At 34.5% G+C, this 20,297-nt stretch overlaps 1 protein-coding gene across 1 annotated transcript; it reads left to right on the top strand.

Annotated features, from left to right (window-relative positions):
• The first annotated feature begins 1,027 nt into the window (after positions 1 to 1,027).
• LOC148955975 (transitional endoplasmic reticulum ATPase-like) lies at positions 1,028 to 16,582 on the top strand. The gene is made up of 5 exons (XM_089088679.1): positions 1,028 to 1,184; positions 2,278 to 2,480; positions 7,328 to 7,576; positions 12,389 to 12,460; positions 16,412 to 16,582. The coding sequence occupies exons 1-5, from the start codon at positions 1,028 to 1,030 to the stop codon at positions 16,580 to 16,582; spliced, it is 852 nt and encodes a 283-aa protein (XP_088944805.1).
• Positions 16,583 to 20,297: the final 3,715 nt, after the last annotated feature.

The following is a 20,297-nucleotide window of genomic DNA, read 5'->3' as shown; positions in this document are numbered from 1 at the left end:
CATTTATTATTGGACGGTGTTCTTAACAACCTTAAGAAAAGTCATGTATTTTGTATTTGTTTATCAGAGGAGTTAACAGGTCTGAGGAGAAAAAACTGTGTTTTATATTTCTTCAGACTACAGCCCAAGAACTAAGACCTTGTTGTAATGCCCCTGAAACTAGCAATCAGTGTTCGATTTGAAAGCCTTGGGCCACGTCCAAAGAACCTTTTTGTTGTACCTTTGCCTTTTATAATTATAATTTCTTTTCAGGCGATAGACCCTTCAAACTGGGAATAAGGGCTAGATCAGAAGCCCTAGAGCCATAGAGCCCAGGTTTTTACTTTATAATAGTTATTATCCTTTAAAGGTAGTAGAACCTAAAGGGAGCAATCGGGGCTGAAGTAGAAAGCTCCAGGATTTTAATTGAAAGAATGCCCTTGTTGTATTAGCCAGTTATTCCAGTATTTGCTTTATAATCGCAATTTTCCTTAAAAAGTGATGGGCCCTTCAGTCAGCTATTGGGGCTCGATTAGAAAGCATGCTCTTGTTGTATTAGCTTGCAGCTTCCGTTTTTCCTTTATAACTTCAATTTTTCTTAAAAAATGGTAGACCCCTAAATCCAGTAAGTAGGTCTTGGTTCGGAAAATCCTTGGGTCCTAGTCCCAAGAACATCCTTGGTATAGCTACGGTTTCTGTTTTATAATTGTAATTTTCCATTAAAGCTAATAGACCTTACAGCCATCAATCGGGGCTGAATCAGAAAGCCTCAGTGTCTTTGTCGAAATCCTGCCCTTGCTGTATTAGCTCGCAGCTTCGGTTTTAATTTATAACTTTAATTTTCCTTTAAAGGTGGTAGACCCCTAAATCTGGTGTTACAATCAGAAAATCCTGGGGTTTTGGTCCCCAAAACATCCTTGTTGCATTACCCGGTAGCTGTGGGCTTTATTTTATAGTCAGTTTTTACCGATTTTGCTTTTTACTTTATAACTGTGATTTTTCTTTAAAGAAGACATGATTACACGTGAGGAGGTACAGAATGAATTGAATGTCATTGGCTATTCAATTCATTCTGTACCTCCTCATGTGTAAACTTGACCGGCTCAAAAAAATGTTGCTGCCAGTACTTCGTCCTGAAGCAGGAAACCCACAGCTTCGTCTTGGCAGGAAACCCTACGAAGGAATTCTCCTTTATGGTCCACCAGGTAATTACTCCTATATAGTAATGTAAATAGGGCCAGTATTTGGAAGATCAAAGAGGACCAACTACTCTGGTATGTTTGTTCTTTAATGGTGTATTCTGCAGAGTAGCCATAAACCTTTTTCATCAATAAAATTTGCTATAAATTTTAATTTTTTTTAAGGATAAAAATATCAATTTCGTTAATAGATTTCTATAGTCGATTAGAAGGTGCCGGATTTTGCATACGTATCCAATACCTTTCTACCTTTTTTTTTTGTTTATGCATGCAAGCAATCAAGTTTGCTTTTGGTGATTGACCCATTGTTTTGTGTAATGTAAATAAAACCTTTATTGATTGATCGAGACTCGAAAAAATCCATTTATGATCGCTTCATTGCTACTATATATTTTTTTTATTATTGTTGAATAGCTTCATATGACAGTGTAGCTCTCGAGGGGAAAATGTAAAGTTCTAACTATGATCTATTTGGTACTGTGTTATATAATGAAATTTTGCCAGTATCGTTAATTGTTCCTAAGAGCATCGGTAAAAACTCCTATGCTTTGAATTGCAATTCAAGTATGACTATCCGTATTGTAAATAATGAAAGTGACTATGGGTAATAAGTCATGTTAAACTGAGAATTTGGACTAAAGGGCCTTTTCAATATAAGTGTGTTCATATTATAATATATGTATTTATACTGTATATTCTAATATGTTCATATTATAAATTCATATACTTAATAAAAAATTGTTTATTGCTGATTCTAAAAGAAGGACCCCTGAATAATGTAGACGCCTTTTAGCGCTAAGCAAAGCTTTGTACTTGCACTATATACTGATATATACAGCGTTTATTTTTATTTAGCTGACAGTCAGTGCTCCCGGCATAATTCCCATTTTGGAAACCAAGTACATTCTTTCGGCAAAAAACCTTAATCAGCTCTGCTTTCTCGATGGAATTTTTCGCATATTTGTGGTCTAGTGATAATGTCTCTTATGACTCAAATTCTGAGAAAAGTAGGCTGGGGAGGGACGAAGACTTTTTATAGATTTTTTTAATAATATAAAATGGTGTTTTTCAAAAACAGATTTAAATACAAGTATTCTAGGTACGGGGAATACTTTGTGCGGGAAAGCTGTTGCCTTTGAGACGGGAGTCTTTTTTCACCTGATCGATGGACGTAAAATGATGTCACAAACAGTAATGGAAGCTATTTCGTATCTTGAAATAGCCTTTGAAGAGGCTGAAAAAAATTCCCCGGCTATTATTTTCATTGATCATATAGATCATATTGCTCCTAAAAGAGAGAGGGTAAGTTAAATGCTCAATTATACCGATCTCCTATGATTATATTATACATATTAACGAATAAAAGTAAATTTATTGCAACTGTAATTCGTAAAAGGGGAAGAAATTTCTATGACAAGGTCCTTGTGAACAACTTGTGCATTTGTACTCGTATAGGGTAAACTGTAATTTAAAAAGAAAAAGAAGTAGGAAATTATTATTTTTTTTTCATTTTCACTTGACAATTTTCATTTTATGTTATAAAGCCTAGTGGAAAGGAAAGAAGCAGGCGATACCCAAACTTTTGTTTGTAGTGATTTTTGTTCGTTTCAAGCTTGATTTGCATATTCAATTTACGTTTCACTCGTTTTAAGATTTATTTATTCATTTACATTGGTATCTATTGTATGTATGTTTGCATTGATTCTTTATTTAATTTCTGTTCATTTTGAGTTTCATTTATTCTTCAATAGCAAAATATTTTTTTCGTTTTAAGCTTGATTTGCACATTCAGTTTAAGAATAACTCGCTTTAAGATTTTTTTTATTCGTTTATATTATTACTTGTTGTATGTTTTTTTGCTATGATTGTTTATTTAATTTCTGTTCGTTTTGGGTTTCATTTATTCTTTAATAGTAATTTCTGGTCGTTTTGAGTTTTAATTTTAACAGGTATTTGTATCTGATGATCTTAAGTTTAAAATGGCCTTTACTTTTCTTTGAAAAACTTCTTTTTCAGATGGTTTTTTTAATTAATTTTTGTTCGTTTTTGATTGCAAAAAGTTTCAAGTTTTTAAAAATACCTTATTTCAAAATCAAACTTTTTTTTCAAAATCAAACGTTCATCAAAGTATCAAAAATAGTATCAAAGTAACAATATCAAAGTAAAAAAATGGGTTTGTGTCCATCTCGGAGTTTTTATTATCTGATGTTTGGACTATTTTTCACAAAATGGCTATGTCAAAATTTTTATCGGATGGGTTTGGGAAAAAGGGGCTTGGGGGAAAATTACCCTGCAATCTCTTTTCACCTTTTGAAAGTGAACTAGAACTTTCCATTTTCAATCAAATGAGCCCTCTCTGAAATTTATACGATTATCCCTTCTTTAAGAACCTTAAAGGCACCCAGGACATAACTTAACAACGCCTGATGTTTGAAATTATATCTGATGTTTGAAAATTTTTAACAAAATGGCCGCCTCAAAATTTTTATTGAATGGGTTTGGGGAAGAAAAAGGCATGGAGGCGGAGGGGAGCCCTCTCTGGAGTTTGTACGAACATCCCTTTCATAATAAATATATACTGCCCCAGGACTTAACTTACAACGCCTACCCCCTTGGCCCTGAGGGGTTATGTCAACACCAGAGCTTTGTTATCTGACCTTTTAATTATTAAAAAAAAAACGGTTCTCAAAATTTATGTCGGATGGGTTTGCGGAAAAAAGGGCGTGGGGATTGGGGCTAGTTGCCCTCTGATCTTTTTTGACTCTTAAAAATTGAACTAGAACTTTCAATTTCCATTCAAATGAGCCCTCTCTGAAGTTTATACGAGCATCCCTTCCATAAGAACTATATATGCCACCAGGGAATAAATTGCAGCACCTGCCCCCTGGGCCCTTGGGGGGAGCTGTTGACACCAGAGTTTTGTTATCCGACCTTTGAACTATTTTTGATAAAATGGCTATTTCAAAATTTTTATTGGATGTATTTGGCGTGGGAGGGATAGTTGCCCTCTGATCTCTTTTTACTCTTAAAAAGTGATCTAGAACTTTCAATTTACAGTCAAATGAGCTCTCTCTGTCGTTTATACGAGTATCCCTTCCATAACAGCTATATATGCCCGCTGGGCATAACTTACAACGCCTACCCCGGGCCCTGAAGGATTGTAAGGATCCTGGAGTTTTCGTTATATGATCTTTGAGCCATTTTGACAAAATGGCTCTCTCAAAGTTCTTATTGGATAGGTTTGAGGAAAATAGGCGTGAAGGGGGAGGGGTTAGTTGCCCTCTAATCTCTTTTGTCTCTTAAAAAGTGAACGAGAACTTTCAATTTCAAATAAAATGAGCCCTCTCCGAAGTTTATACGAGCATCCCTTTCATAAGAACCATACTTGCCCCCAGAAAATTACTTACAACGTCTGCTCCCGGGCCCTGGGGGGGGGGGTGTCGACACAGGAGTTTTTTTTATCTGACCTTTGACCTATTTTTAATGAAATGGCTATCATAAAATTTTTATCGGGTGGGTAAGGGGAAAAAGGGCATGTTTGTGTGGGGAGGGGGAGGGGCTAGTTGCCCTTGGATATCTTTTGCCTCTTAAAAAGTAAACTGGAACTTTCAATTTCCAGTCAAATGAGCACTCTCTGAAGTTTATACAAGCATCCCTTTCTTAAGGACCATATGCACCCCCAGGACAAAACTTACACCGCCTACCCCCCAGGCCCGTGGTGGGTTGTGTCGACACCGGAGTTTTTGTTTTCTAATTTTTGAACTATTTTAAAAAAAAATGGCCATCTCAAAATTTGAAGTGGATTTTTTTTTGGTGAAAAAAGGACATTGGGGGATTAGTTGCCCTTCAATCTCTTGATTCTTAAAAAGTGAACTAGAACTTTCAGTTTCCATTCAAATCAGCCCTCTATGAAGTTTATACGAGCCTCCCTTTCATGAGAACCATACATGCCTTCAAGGCATAACTTAGAACGCCTTCCCCCGGCCCCTGATAACAAAAACCTAAGTTTTTGTTATCTGATTTTTGAAAAAATTTTCTCATCCGACCTTTGAAATATTTTTAACAAAATATCTATCTAAAAATTTTCATCAGATGGGTTTGGAAAAATAAGAGTTCGGGGGTGGGGGGGCCTAGTTCCTCTTTTAACTCTTAAAAAGTGATCTCGAACTTTCAATTTTCAATCAAATGAGGCCTCTCTGAAGTTTATATGAGCATCTCTACAAACCATATATGCCCCAGGGCATAACTTACAACGCCTGACCTCTGGCCCTGGGGCGTTGTGCTGACACCTGAGTTTTAGTTTTCTGACTTTTGAACAATTTTTAACAAGATGGCTATCTCAGAATTTTTACCGGATGCATTTGGGGGGAAAGGGGTGTGAGGATGGGGGCTTGTTGCCCTCCAATCTCTTTTGACCCTCAAAACTGAACTAGATCTTGCAATTTCCAATCAATTAAGCACTCTGAAGTTTACACGAGCATCTCTTCCATAAGAACCATATATGCCCCAGGGCATAAATTTCAACGCCTGTCCCCTGGCCATGGGGGTTGTGTCGACACCAGAGTTTTTCTTATGTGATCTTTGAACTATTTTTATCTAAATGGATATCTCAAAATTTTAATCGGTTGCATTTGGAAAAAAAAGAGCCTAGGGGGGCTGGTTACCCTCCGATATGTTTTGAATCTTAAAAAGTGAACTAGAACTTTCAATTTTAAATCTAATGAGCCCTCTGAAGTTTATACGAGCATTCCATCCATAAGAATCATGTATGTCCCCAGAGCATAACTTGCAACGCCTGCCCCCGGGCCGTTGGGGGTTGTGTCGACACCGGAGTTTTGTTCTGTGATCATTGAACTATTTTTAACAAAATGGCTATCTCAAAATTTTTATCGGATGCATTTAGAAAAAAAGGGCGTCGGGAGGGGAGCTAGTTGCCGTCCAATCACTTTTGACTCCTAAAAAGGGCACTAGAACTTTCGATTTCCAATCGAATGAGGCCCCTTTTAACTTTATACGACGACCCCTTCCATATGAAGTCCCTCTGGAAAAAAAATAATAATAAAATATTGGAGCCGTATGTCCTTTACTATAGGCAACGCTATAGCGTTGCGTCTGATTTCTGTTTAAGCTTAGACTTTTTTTAAGTTTGTATGTTATTCATATATTTTAACCGGTTTAATACTGTGATCATCCATTCGGTATTGTTGGTCTTGGAATTGTAGTTGTTCTTCCTAAATCTGTGTCCTTTTTTTTGTGACTAAAAGCTGCTGTGCAAATGAAGCCTCATATATTCCCTCAGTCTTTATAATTCTTTACTCTTCCTAGGAGGGCTCCCTCCTCCTCCTGGGTACAGGCATGATCCTAAATTTCCATTTGTTCAGTATCTTAATGTTATTCCTAGATTAATTTGTAAGGAGTGAGAGATGTTCTGATGCCAATTAAGCTAAGTGTCCAGGTAACGTAGGCCTGTTCTTTCGAGTAATAGGATAGATAATGGGCATAAATAGCCTATTATCTCATGGATACCTAGACGCGAATGAGAAATGACGGATTTTAGGAAGTGTTATATCTTCCTAACAAGGGGAAAACGCTTCATGGATTCAGAAGGCATTCTCACTCCCCACCGTTTAACACTATATGGAGATACCGTTTAACACTATATACTGATGAATTTACCAGATAAATATGCTCTGTAGGCTCAGCAGTGAGAGAATAACCTTTATTACTTTTTTTTTTGCTTTCAGTAAAGTGCTGCTCAATTTATGACGGCGCAAGTGGAGGGGTGATAATTCTTTTCGTTTTAAGTTTCGACTTCGTTCTAAGATAAGATTTATTCTTCATTAGATACACATTTATTCCATGATAAGAGTTATTTTATCATCCCATTTGTTCCATGAGGCGTATTTTTTTTTGCTTTCAGTAAAGTGCTGCATGCTGCAACGTAGGCCTGTTCTTTCGAGTAATAGGATAGATAATGGGCATAAATAGCCTATTATCTCATGGATACCTAGACGCGAATGAGAAATGACGGATTTTAGGAAGTGTTATATCTTCCTAACAAGGGGAAAACGCTTCATGGATTCAGAAGGCATTCTCACTCCCCACCGTTTAACACTATATGGAGATGTTTAAATGGATGTTTGTTTTAGACCCAGGGTGAAGTTGGAAGTTGTATAGTTTCCGCGCTCTTGGTGTTGATGGATGGTTTAAAGCCACTTGCAAATGTCATTGTAATGGCGGCAACTAATAGGCCGGATTCCATCGATCAGGATTTGAGACGATCTGGACGTTTTCACCGAGAAGTGAACTTTGAAATCCCAGATAATATTGGACGTCTTGAAATTCTGCGAATTCATACTAAAAATATGGAACTGGCTGATGATGTTGACTTGAAGCAGGTAATTTTTAGTAGCCTATATATAAATAATATATTTATGTGCAGGAGTTTACCCAATGTAGAAGGTTTGATTTGAAAGAATGGGCAACAAGATTTAAAAACTTTGTGATTGTTTATTTTTTAAGAAACCCAGGTTTGGCCTCTTCCCAGACTTTTATTTTTGTATTTACTATAAAGATTTTGAAAAAATTTGCAACAGGAGTTTAATACTTTATGGCTTATGGCTATAAATTTATACTTAACATTAGAATATAATACTTAGCACTTTATGATTGTTTATTTTAAAAAAAAGTCAATTAGCCAAGGCAGTAAGTTTGGTCTCTTTCTAGACTTTTCATTTTGTATTTATTATAAAGATCTTGATTGACTCAGTCATTCATGGAATATGGGTATAATTGTTTTTATGGAGAAATAGCATCAATAGGCTATTTCCCCATCTCCAAGACTACTAATTGCTACTAGAGAATTTTTGGGGCTTTGCTTGAAAGATCCCAATGGTTCTGTCAGGTATAGCAATAGGAAACATTCAAGTGTTTTTATGTTTCGTTGGGTGATTTAGTTACAAATTAAATTGATAGTCTTCTGGTTAAATGTTGGTATTTAAGTATTTCTTCTTTTTTTTTTCAATGTGCATTATTGTCGTGTCGAAATTGACGATTATTGAGTGAAACACAAGATGATCCGCATGCTGATGAATATGGTGTTCTAGTATCTCTTCAATGTTTTACAAGTTGTGTTACCCTTCTATCAAGAATAAGGATTTTGAAACTTAGGTAATTTCAAGCCTCTATCAGTATGCGAATGCTAAAAACTTCTCCTTTTTGTTTCGCTAGAGTGATATAGACTGAATTTGGATAGAATGTTATCAATATTCTTTGTTAAATCTTCTTCTTTTTTTGTCCCCTCCTGTTCACTACTTGCCCGGCATTAAATACTTTTTTTCTTTTTTTTCACCTTTTATTTTCTATTATTCTGATATGTTTATTTATTATTTTACTTTTTATCGTGCTGCTTAATTCAATTTTATTTATGTTACCCCCATCCTGTGTCTTTCACATGTTTTTTTTTACACTGTAATATACTGCAAAAACAATGTTGGAAAAAGCTGTTCTTTGTTAATGCGAGATGTCAGTGCTAATTGTTCCGTTAGGATAAGATAAGAGATAAGATATTTATTTCAAAAAGATCACTATCACAAGCCCACAAAGGGCCGAATTAGGACTTCGGAGTCGACAATATACATGATTGCACTAAAACTGGCAAAAAAAAAACAACAACAACGAAATAGAAAAATCACAATGAGCAATCATTTAACAGTCAATAATTAAAACTGTAAAAAGTCAATTAAAAAGTTAAAAAGATAAAAACTGGTCAAACTAAACTTACACAAATACGATTCGGGAAAAGAATTAGAACGGACATAAAAAAAGGAAGGGGGGGGGAATAAGCGAATATACACAGAAAAAAAAAGAACGAGACATAAATGCGTATAAATTAAAAGGGACACTAAGAAAGTGTCAATAATCCAACTACAGTAAGTCAATAAAAGAGTTAAAAAAATAAAAACTGGTCAAGAAGGCGGGGGGGGGGACAAAAAAAGGGAAAAAAGAAACTATTGGGACATTTTATTAATTTTTCCTGTAATAAAGGGGACAAAAGTTCTTTCGTATCTCGAAGTAACGCAGTGAATGGGGGACAAAACAGGGATGGGATCAGAAACAGCTCGAGGCGGCCGTAATCTGGATGGGGAGTGACGTTTGGGGAAAATACTTGCCGTCTGAGGGTTTGTTATGGCATTTTTTGCAAAACGGAGGCACAAATTATTTCTTCGTCTCTCGAGGGTCTCTAGGTTTGAAATATTTAACAAATGCAAATATGGTATCATGCCCTCTTTAAAAATAATTCTTAGAGCTCTCTTTTGTACATTTTCAATTTTTTGTGTTGCTTCATTAGAGAGGCCAGGGTGCCACACAGGACAAGCGTACTCTAATATGGGACGCACAAAAGAAATGTATACTTGTAGTAAATGTGATTGGGGGCAACTGAATTTATTTAACAGTTTAAGGAGGGAAAGCGAGGAGTTTGCTTGTCGTAGGATATTATTTATATGGTCATCCCATTTCAAATTAGAAGAAATTGTAACACCAAGGAGTTTAAGAGATGTGACAGAAGTTTCAGGAGGTATAGGAGCAAGAAAAAGGGGAGGGGATTTAAGGAAACTTACTGAGACTATTGCGGATTTAGAAGGGTTAACTGTCATGTCAAGGGAAGAGGCCTCACAGGCAATATCTTGGAGTATGCCCATTGGGTTGCTAAACATGTTTTTATGACATATCTCTAAAACTGTCAAGTCATCGACAAATTTCCACCTATTGTCATAAAGGGTTGAAAGGCTGTTAATCATAAGAGGAAAAAGGAGAGGGCCTAGAATAGTCCCCTGAGGAAGGCCATTAAATATGGGAAGATGATCTGAGAAACAATTTAGATATTTAACTGCTTGAGATCTATTAGAAAGAAAAGAGGCAACGAGCTTAACAAGGAAAGTTTCAATGTGAAATTCATTTATAAGTTTATCTATGAGTAAATTGTGGTTAATCAAATCAAAAGCTTTTTGAAGATTAATAGAAATTAGATCAAGCCAAGTGTTAGGTTTTTCAAGTAATTTACCCATAGAATCAATAAGATGGATGAGGTACTGAGAGGTTGATGCGGATTTGAGATTACTAAACTGTCTAAGATCAATGAGGGGGAGGACTTTCACCTTAAGCCAGTCTACGAGAAATCTTTCATACAATTTTGAGAGATTTGAGATGAGGGTAATAGGACAAATGCCATCAAAGCCAGGCTTCCCATTTTTCTTTTTGATTGGGGTAATAAAGCCTTGTTTCCAATATTGAGGGAACTTTCCAGATTCGGTAATTTCATTGAACAGGGTGGATAGGGGTTTTGAAAGGTAATCACTGAAAGCTTTAATCAGAGGAAGGGGAACATCTAAAGGGCAAATGCTTGATTGTTTTAGTTTTTCAATTTTTTTTTACAACATCAAGTGGAGAAATATGTGGGAGTGAAAAAGGAACAGTAATATCTGGAAATTCGTAAGATAGTGGCGGGAGACTCTGGACAATTGAAGCCAAAAACTTATTGAGGTTATTAGCTGTGGTCTTTGGAGGTTCATTTATATTAAAATTTAGTTGTTCTTGACTCTTGCCGGTAAGTTTTTTAATTTCAGAGTACCAGTTCTTTGGTTCATCATGGCACAAGTATTTAATTTTATTTTTATAATAGGCTCGGGCAGCTTTTCTAATTTGACTTTTTAATTCCTTTCTTAACTTATTTGCTTCAGCTAAATTACCCCTATTAAATAAGCTTATTTTCGTGCGGATTAATATTTTTATGTGATTATTTATGTAAGGTTTATCACTGGAGCACTTTCTGATTATTTTTTTTCTGGGAAACATAATGAGTAGGAATCAATTAGTTTTTTGTGAAAAATCTAAATTTTGTCATCAAGGTTATTAGAATTATAAAGGTCTGACCAACTTTCACTGGTCAGCCATGATCCAAAAGAAAAAATTCCTGTGTCACTGAGGGGACGGCAAACCCCAATGGAGGTAGTAAAGGAATGTTCAATGGCTGAGGAGGGAGAAAAAAGAAGACAATAGTGGTAACTGCCTCCTAGTGGTGGCAGTGCTTGCGGGGAGTTGTAATACTTACTCATGTTTGAACAAATAACATCCAGAGAGGTGTTACCTTTTGTTGTAGATATTTTAAACAGTTGTTTAATATTAAGAGAGGTGCAGATAGAGTCTATCCTCAGGTCATTCGCATCGCCAAGTAAGCAAATACCAGCGTTCGGATACTTTGATAACACAAAGTCAGCACTTATAAGAGATTGTTGGATAAATTTGCGTTTCTGGTCAATACTTTGGTTAGGGGAATGATAAAAGACGGCGGTTACAATTAAATTGAAAGGGCGGGAAAGTACTTTCGGTCGTAGGCTCAGCCATACAATTTCATCATAATCTGATAAGTTGGGGGTGGGGATGAGTTTAGGTTGGAGGTTATCTCGGACAAAAAATAATATACCACCCCCTTTTTTCCCGAGAGGGTGATCGGGAGGGCGAAGTTTTATAAACTGAGTATAATTGCTAATTTTTAGGAAATCTGGGTTCTGGGACTGTACCTATGTCACAGCAATAATATTAATTTTATGAATTTCAGAGATACCCTCGAGTTCGGTAATTTTGTCAAAATTCAGGCTCTCAGCATTGGTAAGTAGGAAAGTTGGAAATTTAAACCGATTTGGGTATTGGGATTTTTTTTCAATTCGGGATGGAGTTATTTGGGGTTGAAGTTTATGAGAAGGGTGCTGTGGGTAAGGGTGTGGTTTTGAGGCATTATTAAAAGGCGGGACTGGACCGGGCTTGAGAGAAAAGGAGGACAGCAAACAAATTATGGGAATATTATTAAGTTGGGATGGAACTACAGTGGAATTCGTCTTACTATTTAAAGTTTTAGAAACTCTGCATGGATGTGCTACCTGTGGATCATTCTGCCTGCTTACTCTTAAACCAGAGTCATACTGGTAGGGTAGCCAGGGGGGGTAAAGTGCAAGGGAAGGGAGAAAGGTTTCCTGGTGATCTGGGAATAAGTCAAATTGGGAGTGTTCTTTATATGGGGGTTGGGGGGGAAATGTTCAAGATTTCCCAGCATATCCAAGTGTGTTTTCCGCGTTATGTTCAAGATCGCGGAAAACACTCTTGGTTATGCTGGGGGAGACTTGAAAGCCCTCTGTTCAGAAGCCTTGTTGCAGAAAATTACAGAAGACAACTCTGATGAAGAAGAGGACACCATAGAGTCTCAAGTGACAATGGAGAATTTTACGGTAATTTCTATTACCCTATCATTTGAAAACTTAATCATTAATCATTTGAAAATTCTGATTATCAAAATTCAAATTCATCAAAATTTAAATTCATTTATTTTAATATTTAATAATTATTTCAATAATCAATTTACAATCTATCAAATGACGACCCAATAACAGCATGAGTAAACTAGTTTTTGACGAAAAATGAGAAATTTTGTTTTATTAATTTAAATAATTAATTTAATGTAATCAGTTCCTATTAATTAAAACTGTGAGAAATTTATTTGTTGTTTAGTCCTTAAAATAGTGAATGAATGCAGTGCCTTGGTATAAATTTTGTTTTATTAATTTAAATAATTAATTTAATGTAATCAGTTCCTATTAATTAAAACTGTGAGAAATTTATTTGTTGTTTAGTCCTTAAAATAGTGAATGAATGCAGTGCCTTGATATAAATTTAGTTTTATTAATTTAAATAATTAATTTAATGTAATCAGTTCCTATTAATTACAACTGTGAGAAATTTGTTTGTTGTTTAGTCCTTAAAATAGTGAATGAATGCAGTGCCTTGGTATAAATTTTGTTTTATTAATTTAAATAATTAATTTAATGTAATCAGTTCCTATTAATTAAAACTGTGAGAAATTTATTTGTTGTTTAGTCCTTAAAATAGTGAATGAATGCAGTGCCTTGATATAAATTTTGTTTTATTAATTTAAATAATTAATTTAATGTAATCAGTTCCTATTAATTAAAACTGTGAGAAATTTATTTGTTGTTTAGTCCTTAAAATAGTGAATGAATGCAGTGCCTTGATATAAATTTAGTTTTATTAATTTAAATAATTAATTTAATGTAATCAGTTCCTATTAATTACAACTGTGAGAAATTTATTTTTTGTTTAGTCCTTAAAATAGTGAATGAATGCAGTGCCTTGGTATAAATTTTGTTTTATTAATTTAAATAATTAATTTAATGTAATCAGTTCCTATTAATTAAAACTGTGAGAAATTTATTTGTTGTTTAGTCCTTAAAATAGTGAATGAATGCAGTGCCTTGATATAAATTTAGTTTTATTAATTTAAATAATTAATTTAATGTAATCAGTTCCTATTAATTACAACTGTGAGAAATTTATTTGTTGTTTAGTCCTTAAAATAGTGAATGAATGCAGTGCCTTGGTATAAATTTTGTTTTATTAATTTAAATAATTAATTTAATGTAATCAGTTCCTATTAATTACAACTGTGAGAAATTTATTTGTTGTTTAGTCCTTCAAATAGTGAATGAATGCAGTGCCTTGGTATAAATTTCGTTTTATTAATTTAAATAATTAATTTGATGTAATCAGTTCCTATTAATTACAACTGTGAGAAATTTATTTGTTGTTTAGTCCTTAAAATAGTGAATGAATGCAGTGCCTTGGTATAAATTTTGTTTCATTAATTTAAATAATTAATTTAATGTAATCAGTTCCTATTAATTAAAACTGTGAGAAATTTATTTGTTGTTTAGTCCTCAAAATAGTGAATGAATGCAGTGCCTTGATATAAATTTAGTTTTATTAATTTAAATAATTAATTTAATGTAATCAGTTCCTATTAATTACAACTGTGAGAAATTTATTTGTTGTTTAGTCCTTAAAATAGTGAATGAATGCAGTGCCTTGGTATAAATTTTGTTTTATTAATTTAAATAATTAATTTAATGTAATCAGTTCCTATTAATTAAAACTGTGAGAAATTTATTTGTTGTTTAGTCCTCAAAATAGTGAATGAATGCAGTGTCTTGATATAAATCTTCAGTCTGATTAGTCAGTAAAAAACAATAGACTTGAAAAGTCGAACATAGCCCAACCCACAAAATTATGCATTGGATACATTATTAACCAGGTAAAGTATAGGTAGACAGGTAATTGGCAAAATAAAAATGATTTAAACATCAGGTCATCCAGATTATAATGCCCTACTACAAGTGGACTATACATCAAATTGTTTTAATGGCATAAACAAATTATTAGTATTGTCAAGGGATATTTCTTTTCCCGTGCTAGCTTGCTTTTTATTTGCCTCTGATTATTCTCTACATACCTCTCTCTCTCTCTAGTATTTCGCTTTAACCCCACATTTTTTCATAGTTCAGAGAGGATTCATCAATTATTGTGGTTTTTAGGAATCTACCTCCCCTTCCGGAAATAGTTATCTGTGTGTCCCCAATTAGAACCCCTATCAAGTCTACACCTATCGAAGATATACTTTCTTGACTTTTCAATCTCTAAAGAAGATTCATTTATAGCAACAGTTTTTATAATTTTAGCCTAGGCTGCAACGAAGGCCGTATCCAGAAGGTAGTAGGGGTTGGACCCCCCCCCCCGGAATTTTGTCCAACTGGTCTCGTAAAAACGTAACAAAAATGCAAAAAATTGTTTGTTTTTTAAAACTTTTTTTGTAACCCACCCCCACCAAAAAAAAACCTCGCCCCACAAAAATTCTGGATAAGGCTTTGACCGAAACTAAATTATGCTATTTTTTTCCTTCATCAATAAAATACAAGGTGAACAAATTACGAACAATTAAATCCACTGACAAAGAAAGGAATGAAATAGTTCATAAAACGATCGGTAGGGCATCTCAACGGTTCGGTTTTATTCCTGCTTCGGATAGGCAGACGATTTTTTACAAGAATGTAGCAACAACGAACAATGGTTTTGACTCGTGAATAGTGAGTGTTCAAACTTGAGGATAAGATTATATCTGCGCTCACGGAGAGAGAGGGCATTTTTAGCGACTTGGGAGCGGATTCATAAGACGTATAACTTGCACTGATTATGATTTGTCACTTGACTATCACTACTAAGATATTCTGCATTATGAGCTCGAGGGCCCCAGACCGGATATGCGTACTTAAGTAATGGCCACACATAACAAAGATATGCCAATTTGTGCTGTTGCCAGTTGCTAGTTGCGCTGTAGTAAAATCCACAAATTTAATCACAAATAAACTGAAAAGAAACTTGAATTTCTATTAAAGCAAATAACCTTTTTCTTAAGCTACGGACAGAACCCGATGGTGAACTATAAAAAAAAGGGTGGGGGGTCAAATCCATCTTCTTGAATTCTCTAAAAATTTATGCCCCAAAAATTGGTTGTTGGAACGGTCGCTTTCTTTTCAAAAGAAAACAACAGAGGTAAGTTTCGTTAATCAATCCAACTTATCTCATAGAGTTTTTTTCAATTTTTAAAATATGATTTTTTATAATAGTCGTTTTCCTCTGTTGCCTCACTTATCTGCTGATGTAAGCGTTCGATAAAAAATGTTAAAAGAAGACTTATTCAAGACCCTTTAAAGAGACTGATGGCCATACATATGATACCGAGAACACGTTATTACTTGTGATAAGACAGGGACATCTTATGAACATATCTTTACTACTGGCCTTTCCTCCATCGCACAAAACACGGTTTTTTTTTATCTCCCGTGGATAATCAGTATATGTAAAAATACAAGATGCGAAAATCGATGATCAATGACAACTAATGTTGTTCAGTGCACTAATTCTTATCTTGACCCACACACTTCAGCAGGGATCGAATGGCATTAAAAAAATATCTGATGCTCCAATAGCAACAGTGAAGCAAATTAGTTTGACTTTACTTTGTTTATTTGTCTTCTTGATTTTATGACCCTATGCAATATATATATATATATATATATATATATATATATATATATATATATATATATATATATATATATATATATATATATATATAAAAACTCGGCAATAAAGATTTTTCAAAGACCCGGCAATAAATATAATTTAAAAGAAAAAGATTTTTCTTTTAAATTAGGAAAAATATAACCTCAGAACATGAATATGTGCATTTCATATTAGATTTCTAACTCAGGTTTCGATGTGAAGACAATATAGCCGTACCATTAATTATGAGGGTTATTTAATTCTAGTATGCAATGAGCGAGTCTACTCCAAGCGCATTGCACGAGACAGCTATGGAAGTACCTAAAGTTACGTGGAATGATATTGGTGGATTAGAAAACGTGAAGAAAGAAATCCAAGAGCTTGTTCTAGTAAGCAATCATTTCTCTTCTCCTTTTACTCTAGTCTCTCATTGCTAATGTTACCAATTACTTTTAATTGGTGTAATGACTTTCTCGAAACTTGTTTAATTTTATTTACGAACGTTTTTATTAGTAATAAATATACGTAACTTATATAACGAATTTCTATATTCATAAATTTTTAATGCGTATATTAGGGGGGTCGCCCCCTAGTCAATCCCTTGCTCTTTTAGCTAAAGTTTGAGTTTTGTTCCGATTCTTTAAAAATGACCCCTTAATCACAAAGGCCGTTAATTAGAATAAATAGCTCTTATGAAAGTACTAAAAAAATCTTCGGCTTAAAGAGCGATGCATTGACTAGGGAGTGAACCCAATCACATACGTAATATTTTCTGTTCGTTTTAAGTTTTGATGTTGCTCCTTACTTTCAGTTGAAAAACTTTTTTTTATTTAATTTCTGATCTCTTTCTTTAATAATGCTGGGAAATCATTCACCCCCTTCATAGCAATGTCTCCTCCCCCATGAAAACTTGTTTCGTGGAAAGATCCTCCCATATAACCCCCGACCCTCCCCCCCCCACCTACCAGAAAAAATCCCCCCTGAAAACGTCTGTATACTTCCCAATAACGAATACTATATGTTAACATTGGGTAAAGTTCATAAATTTCAGCCCTCCCCCCCCCCGGGGACTTTGAGGGATTAAGTCATCCACATAGGATGACTAAAGACATAGTTATCATATTTTCGACCATGCTGAACAAAATGGCTATCTCAAAATTTTTATCGGGTGATTTTGGGAAAAAAGTGAGCGTGAGAGGGTGCCTAGTTGCCCTCCATTTTTTTTGGTCACTTAAAAAGGGCACTAGAAGTTTTAATTTCCGTTCCGATGAGCCCTCCCACGATATTGTAGGACCACTGGGTCGATACGATCACTCCTGGGAAAAAAAAACAACAAAAAACAACAACAAATAAACACGCATCCGTGATCTTTCTTCTGGCAAAAAATGCAAAATTCCACTTTTTTGTAAATAGGTGCTTGAAACCTCTACAGTAGGGTTTTCTGATACGCTGAATATGATGGTTTAATTTTCATTAAGGTTCTATAACTTTTAGGGGGTCTTTCCCCCTTTTTTCTAAAATCAGCCAAATTTTCTTAGGCGCGTAACTTTTGATGGGTAAGACTAAACTTGATGAAACTTATATATTTGAAATCAGCATTAAAATCTGATTATTTTGATGTATCTAATGGTATCAAAATTCTGTTTTTTAGAGTTTCGGTTACCATTGAGCCGGGTCGCTCCTTACTTACAGTTCGTTTCCACGAACTGCTTGATTAAAAAAGTCAAGAAAGAATGTCTTTGATAGGTATGAGCTTAATGAACGATAGACACTGAAATTAATTTCGGGAGGGGGGGGGGGTAGACTCCTAAGAACAACAATAACTGGTGAGTAATATTTGAACTATTGAAAAAAAAAATGCGGGGTAAAACCGAAATATTCCAGTTTGTAAAAAATAACAGCCGCATTCTTCTTCCACCCCAATCTATACAAGGCCTCCTATAAGGTTCTTATTTCATCTGAATCCTTTCTCCTGACAGCTTTCCATCCTATTCAGGAAAGACGAGGTTTTAGTTTGGCCCCAGATGGTTGGCAAAATAGCAGAATTTTAGCAATAAATTATCTTTCAACCTCTATATATGTCCTTTATAAGTGTATTATTGTTTCCTCTTTTCTTTACTTTTATATTTAATGTATGCTGCTCCACAATTATTTTGTCGTTATCCTCTATTTTCCTCTCGTCCCGTATCCTTTCTCTGTTTCCATTGAAAGAGTTGTTTATCTATTATTGTAGAGGTAGTTTAAGTTGAGTTGTAAATTTATAAAACCAACTACAAATGGTTGAAGTCTGAGAGCTGAAATTAATCGTTGTTGACAAGTTACATGTTTGAATGTACTGAAATTACTGTTATAACTTAATAATTTCAGTAAATAGTCCGTACCTGCAATATATCTGGAATGGCTTAGGGTATTAAAGTGAAACTTTCAGCTGATGTTGGAGTGAATGTTGAACAAATCAAAATCCATTATATGCATTATGTGTCAAAGGGCATATCAGCAAAATGTCAAGAACGGCAGAGGGTATTAAATTGAGCATTTCAGGGCTCCTACAGCTAGTACTTGTAGAACTACTACTTATGCTACTGCTGCGACTATTCACGACTGTGACTGCTTGGTTTTGTGACTTTTTGCGACTGCGAAAACTTGAGACTGTGATTCCGACTATTTATGACTATGAATCCAGCTGCTTGTGACTGCTGACTGTAACAACTTCGAACTGCGATTGTGGCTGCACGTGACTTTGACTGCAACAGCTACTTGCATCTGCTGCTACTTAAGGCTGGAATTCCAGCTACTTTGCGACCTTTACTGCTAATACTACTACTATTACAATTAGTACTACTACAATCGAAATAAAAGTGTAAGCGTATATAAGCTGTCAAAATGACACAGATGCAATTTCTCTAGAATTAAATTGAGTGTTAAGTTGAAACTTTCAGGGAAAGATGAGGAAGATTTAAACTTAAATCAAGTCTTGGCAATATCCCAGGAAAACCTCGGGAGTATAACGTTGGACCTTCAGAGTATGCTTTTGGGGAATGTAAACTAATCAAAATACACTATGCGCATCCAGTTTTATCTCTAGGTCATATCTGTGATATCTCAGGAACGGCTAAGGGCATCAAGCAAAATTGACAGGACATGTTGAGTGAGAAATTGAAATAAACCAAAATAGACTATGTGCATTCAAAGTTATCCAAAGGGTGTATCTGCAATATCTCAAGAAAGCTTAAGGGAATTACGTTGAAGCTTTCAGGATGTGTCGATGGGAATATTTGCTTAATATTTGCCTATATTCAAGGTTGTAACATGCTTGGAGTTAGAATTATGTCAGCCCTATAGAACCCACAAGATCATGTAGATCCTGCAAGCCATATATTTGAATATTTTTTTCTGTACCCATTAATCAAAAGCATTATAGTACAACTACTATTAAAAATTGTTTCACAACTTCTTCTGACGTGTAAATAGTAAGCCAAATTTTGGAGTTTTGTCGTGAAAAACCGAAAAGGTCTAAAATAATCTTTTCTTAGCCAATGAAAAAGGCGTATCAATTAAAAACAAGCAGAAATTGATTTTAAAAAACCTTTTAAACAAAAGAGGTTTTTCAAAGAAAAATAAAGAGCTACATTAGCCCAAAGATGAGCAAAAATCAAGTCCGATTATTTTTCAATCGTAAAAGTACCATACGTCGCAATCAATAAATAAATGAAAGCCAAAACGAACAGAAATTACAATAAATAACCAAGTCAAACTCAAAACGAGTACAACATAATTTTTATTTTACTGAAAATAAAATACATTTGAAAATTTTTCTCTTTTTTAACCAAATCAAAAATTACTAAGAATGAATATCAGTATATATATTAAACTGTCAATCCACATTCATTTGTTTATTTCAGTGTTCTTTGTTATTTTTTTATTTTTATTCTTAAAAAAAAACCGTAGCTCGAACTAAGGATTGTTTTCAGTAAAGTGAAATTTATAGAGTGCAGATAAATATATAGAATAAGACTGGGAATGTGTGACTATTAAAACTGAAATTTAAAATTAGTGCATTCGGAGAAACATCACCTCAAGGAAGTTCAACCAGAACTGAAGAAAATACACGAAGTTAGGCATTTCATTCAGATAAAAACAAATAAAGAGCAT

Source organism: Artemia sp. Qi Xiang Cuo, chromosome 1, assembly GCF_049724085.1.
Source record: "Artemia sp. Qi Xiang Cuo chromosome 1, ASM4972408v1, whole genome shotgun sequence".
Lineage (NCBI taxonomy): Eukaryota > Metazoa > Arthropoda > Branchiopoda > Anostraca > Artemiidae > Artemia > Artemia sp. Qi Xiang Cuo.
This window is presented reverse-complemented; position numbering and strand designations above follow the sequence as displayed.

Bases quoted from the DNA above. Each gene is read 5' to 3' on its own strand.
- LOC148955975 (XM_089088679.1), top strand. From the start codon at position 1,028: ATGTCATTGGCTATTCAATTCATTCTGTACCTCCTCATGTGTAAACTT. The intron at 2,481-7,327 runs GTAAGTTAAATG...TGTTTGTTTTAG, and splicing joins TTGCTCCTAAAAGAGAGAGG to ACCCAGGGTGAAGTTGGAAG. The intron at 7,577-12,388 runs GTAATTTTTAGT...GCCTTGTTGCAG, and splicing joins ATGATGTTGACTTGAAGCAG to AAAATTACAGAAGACAACTC.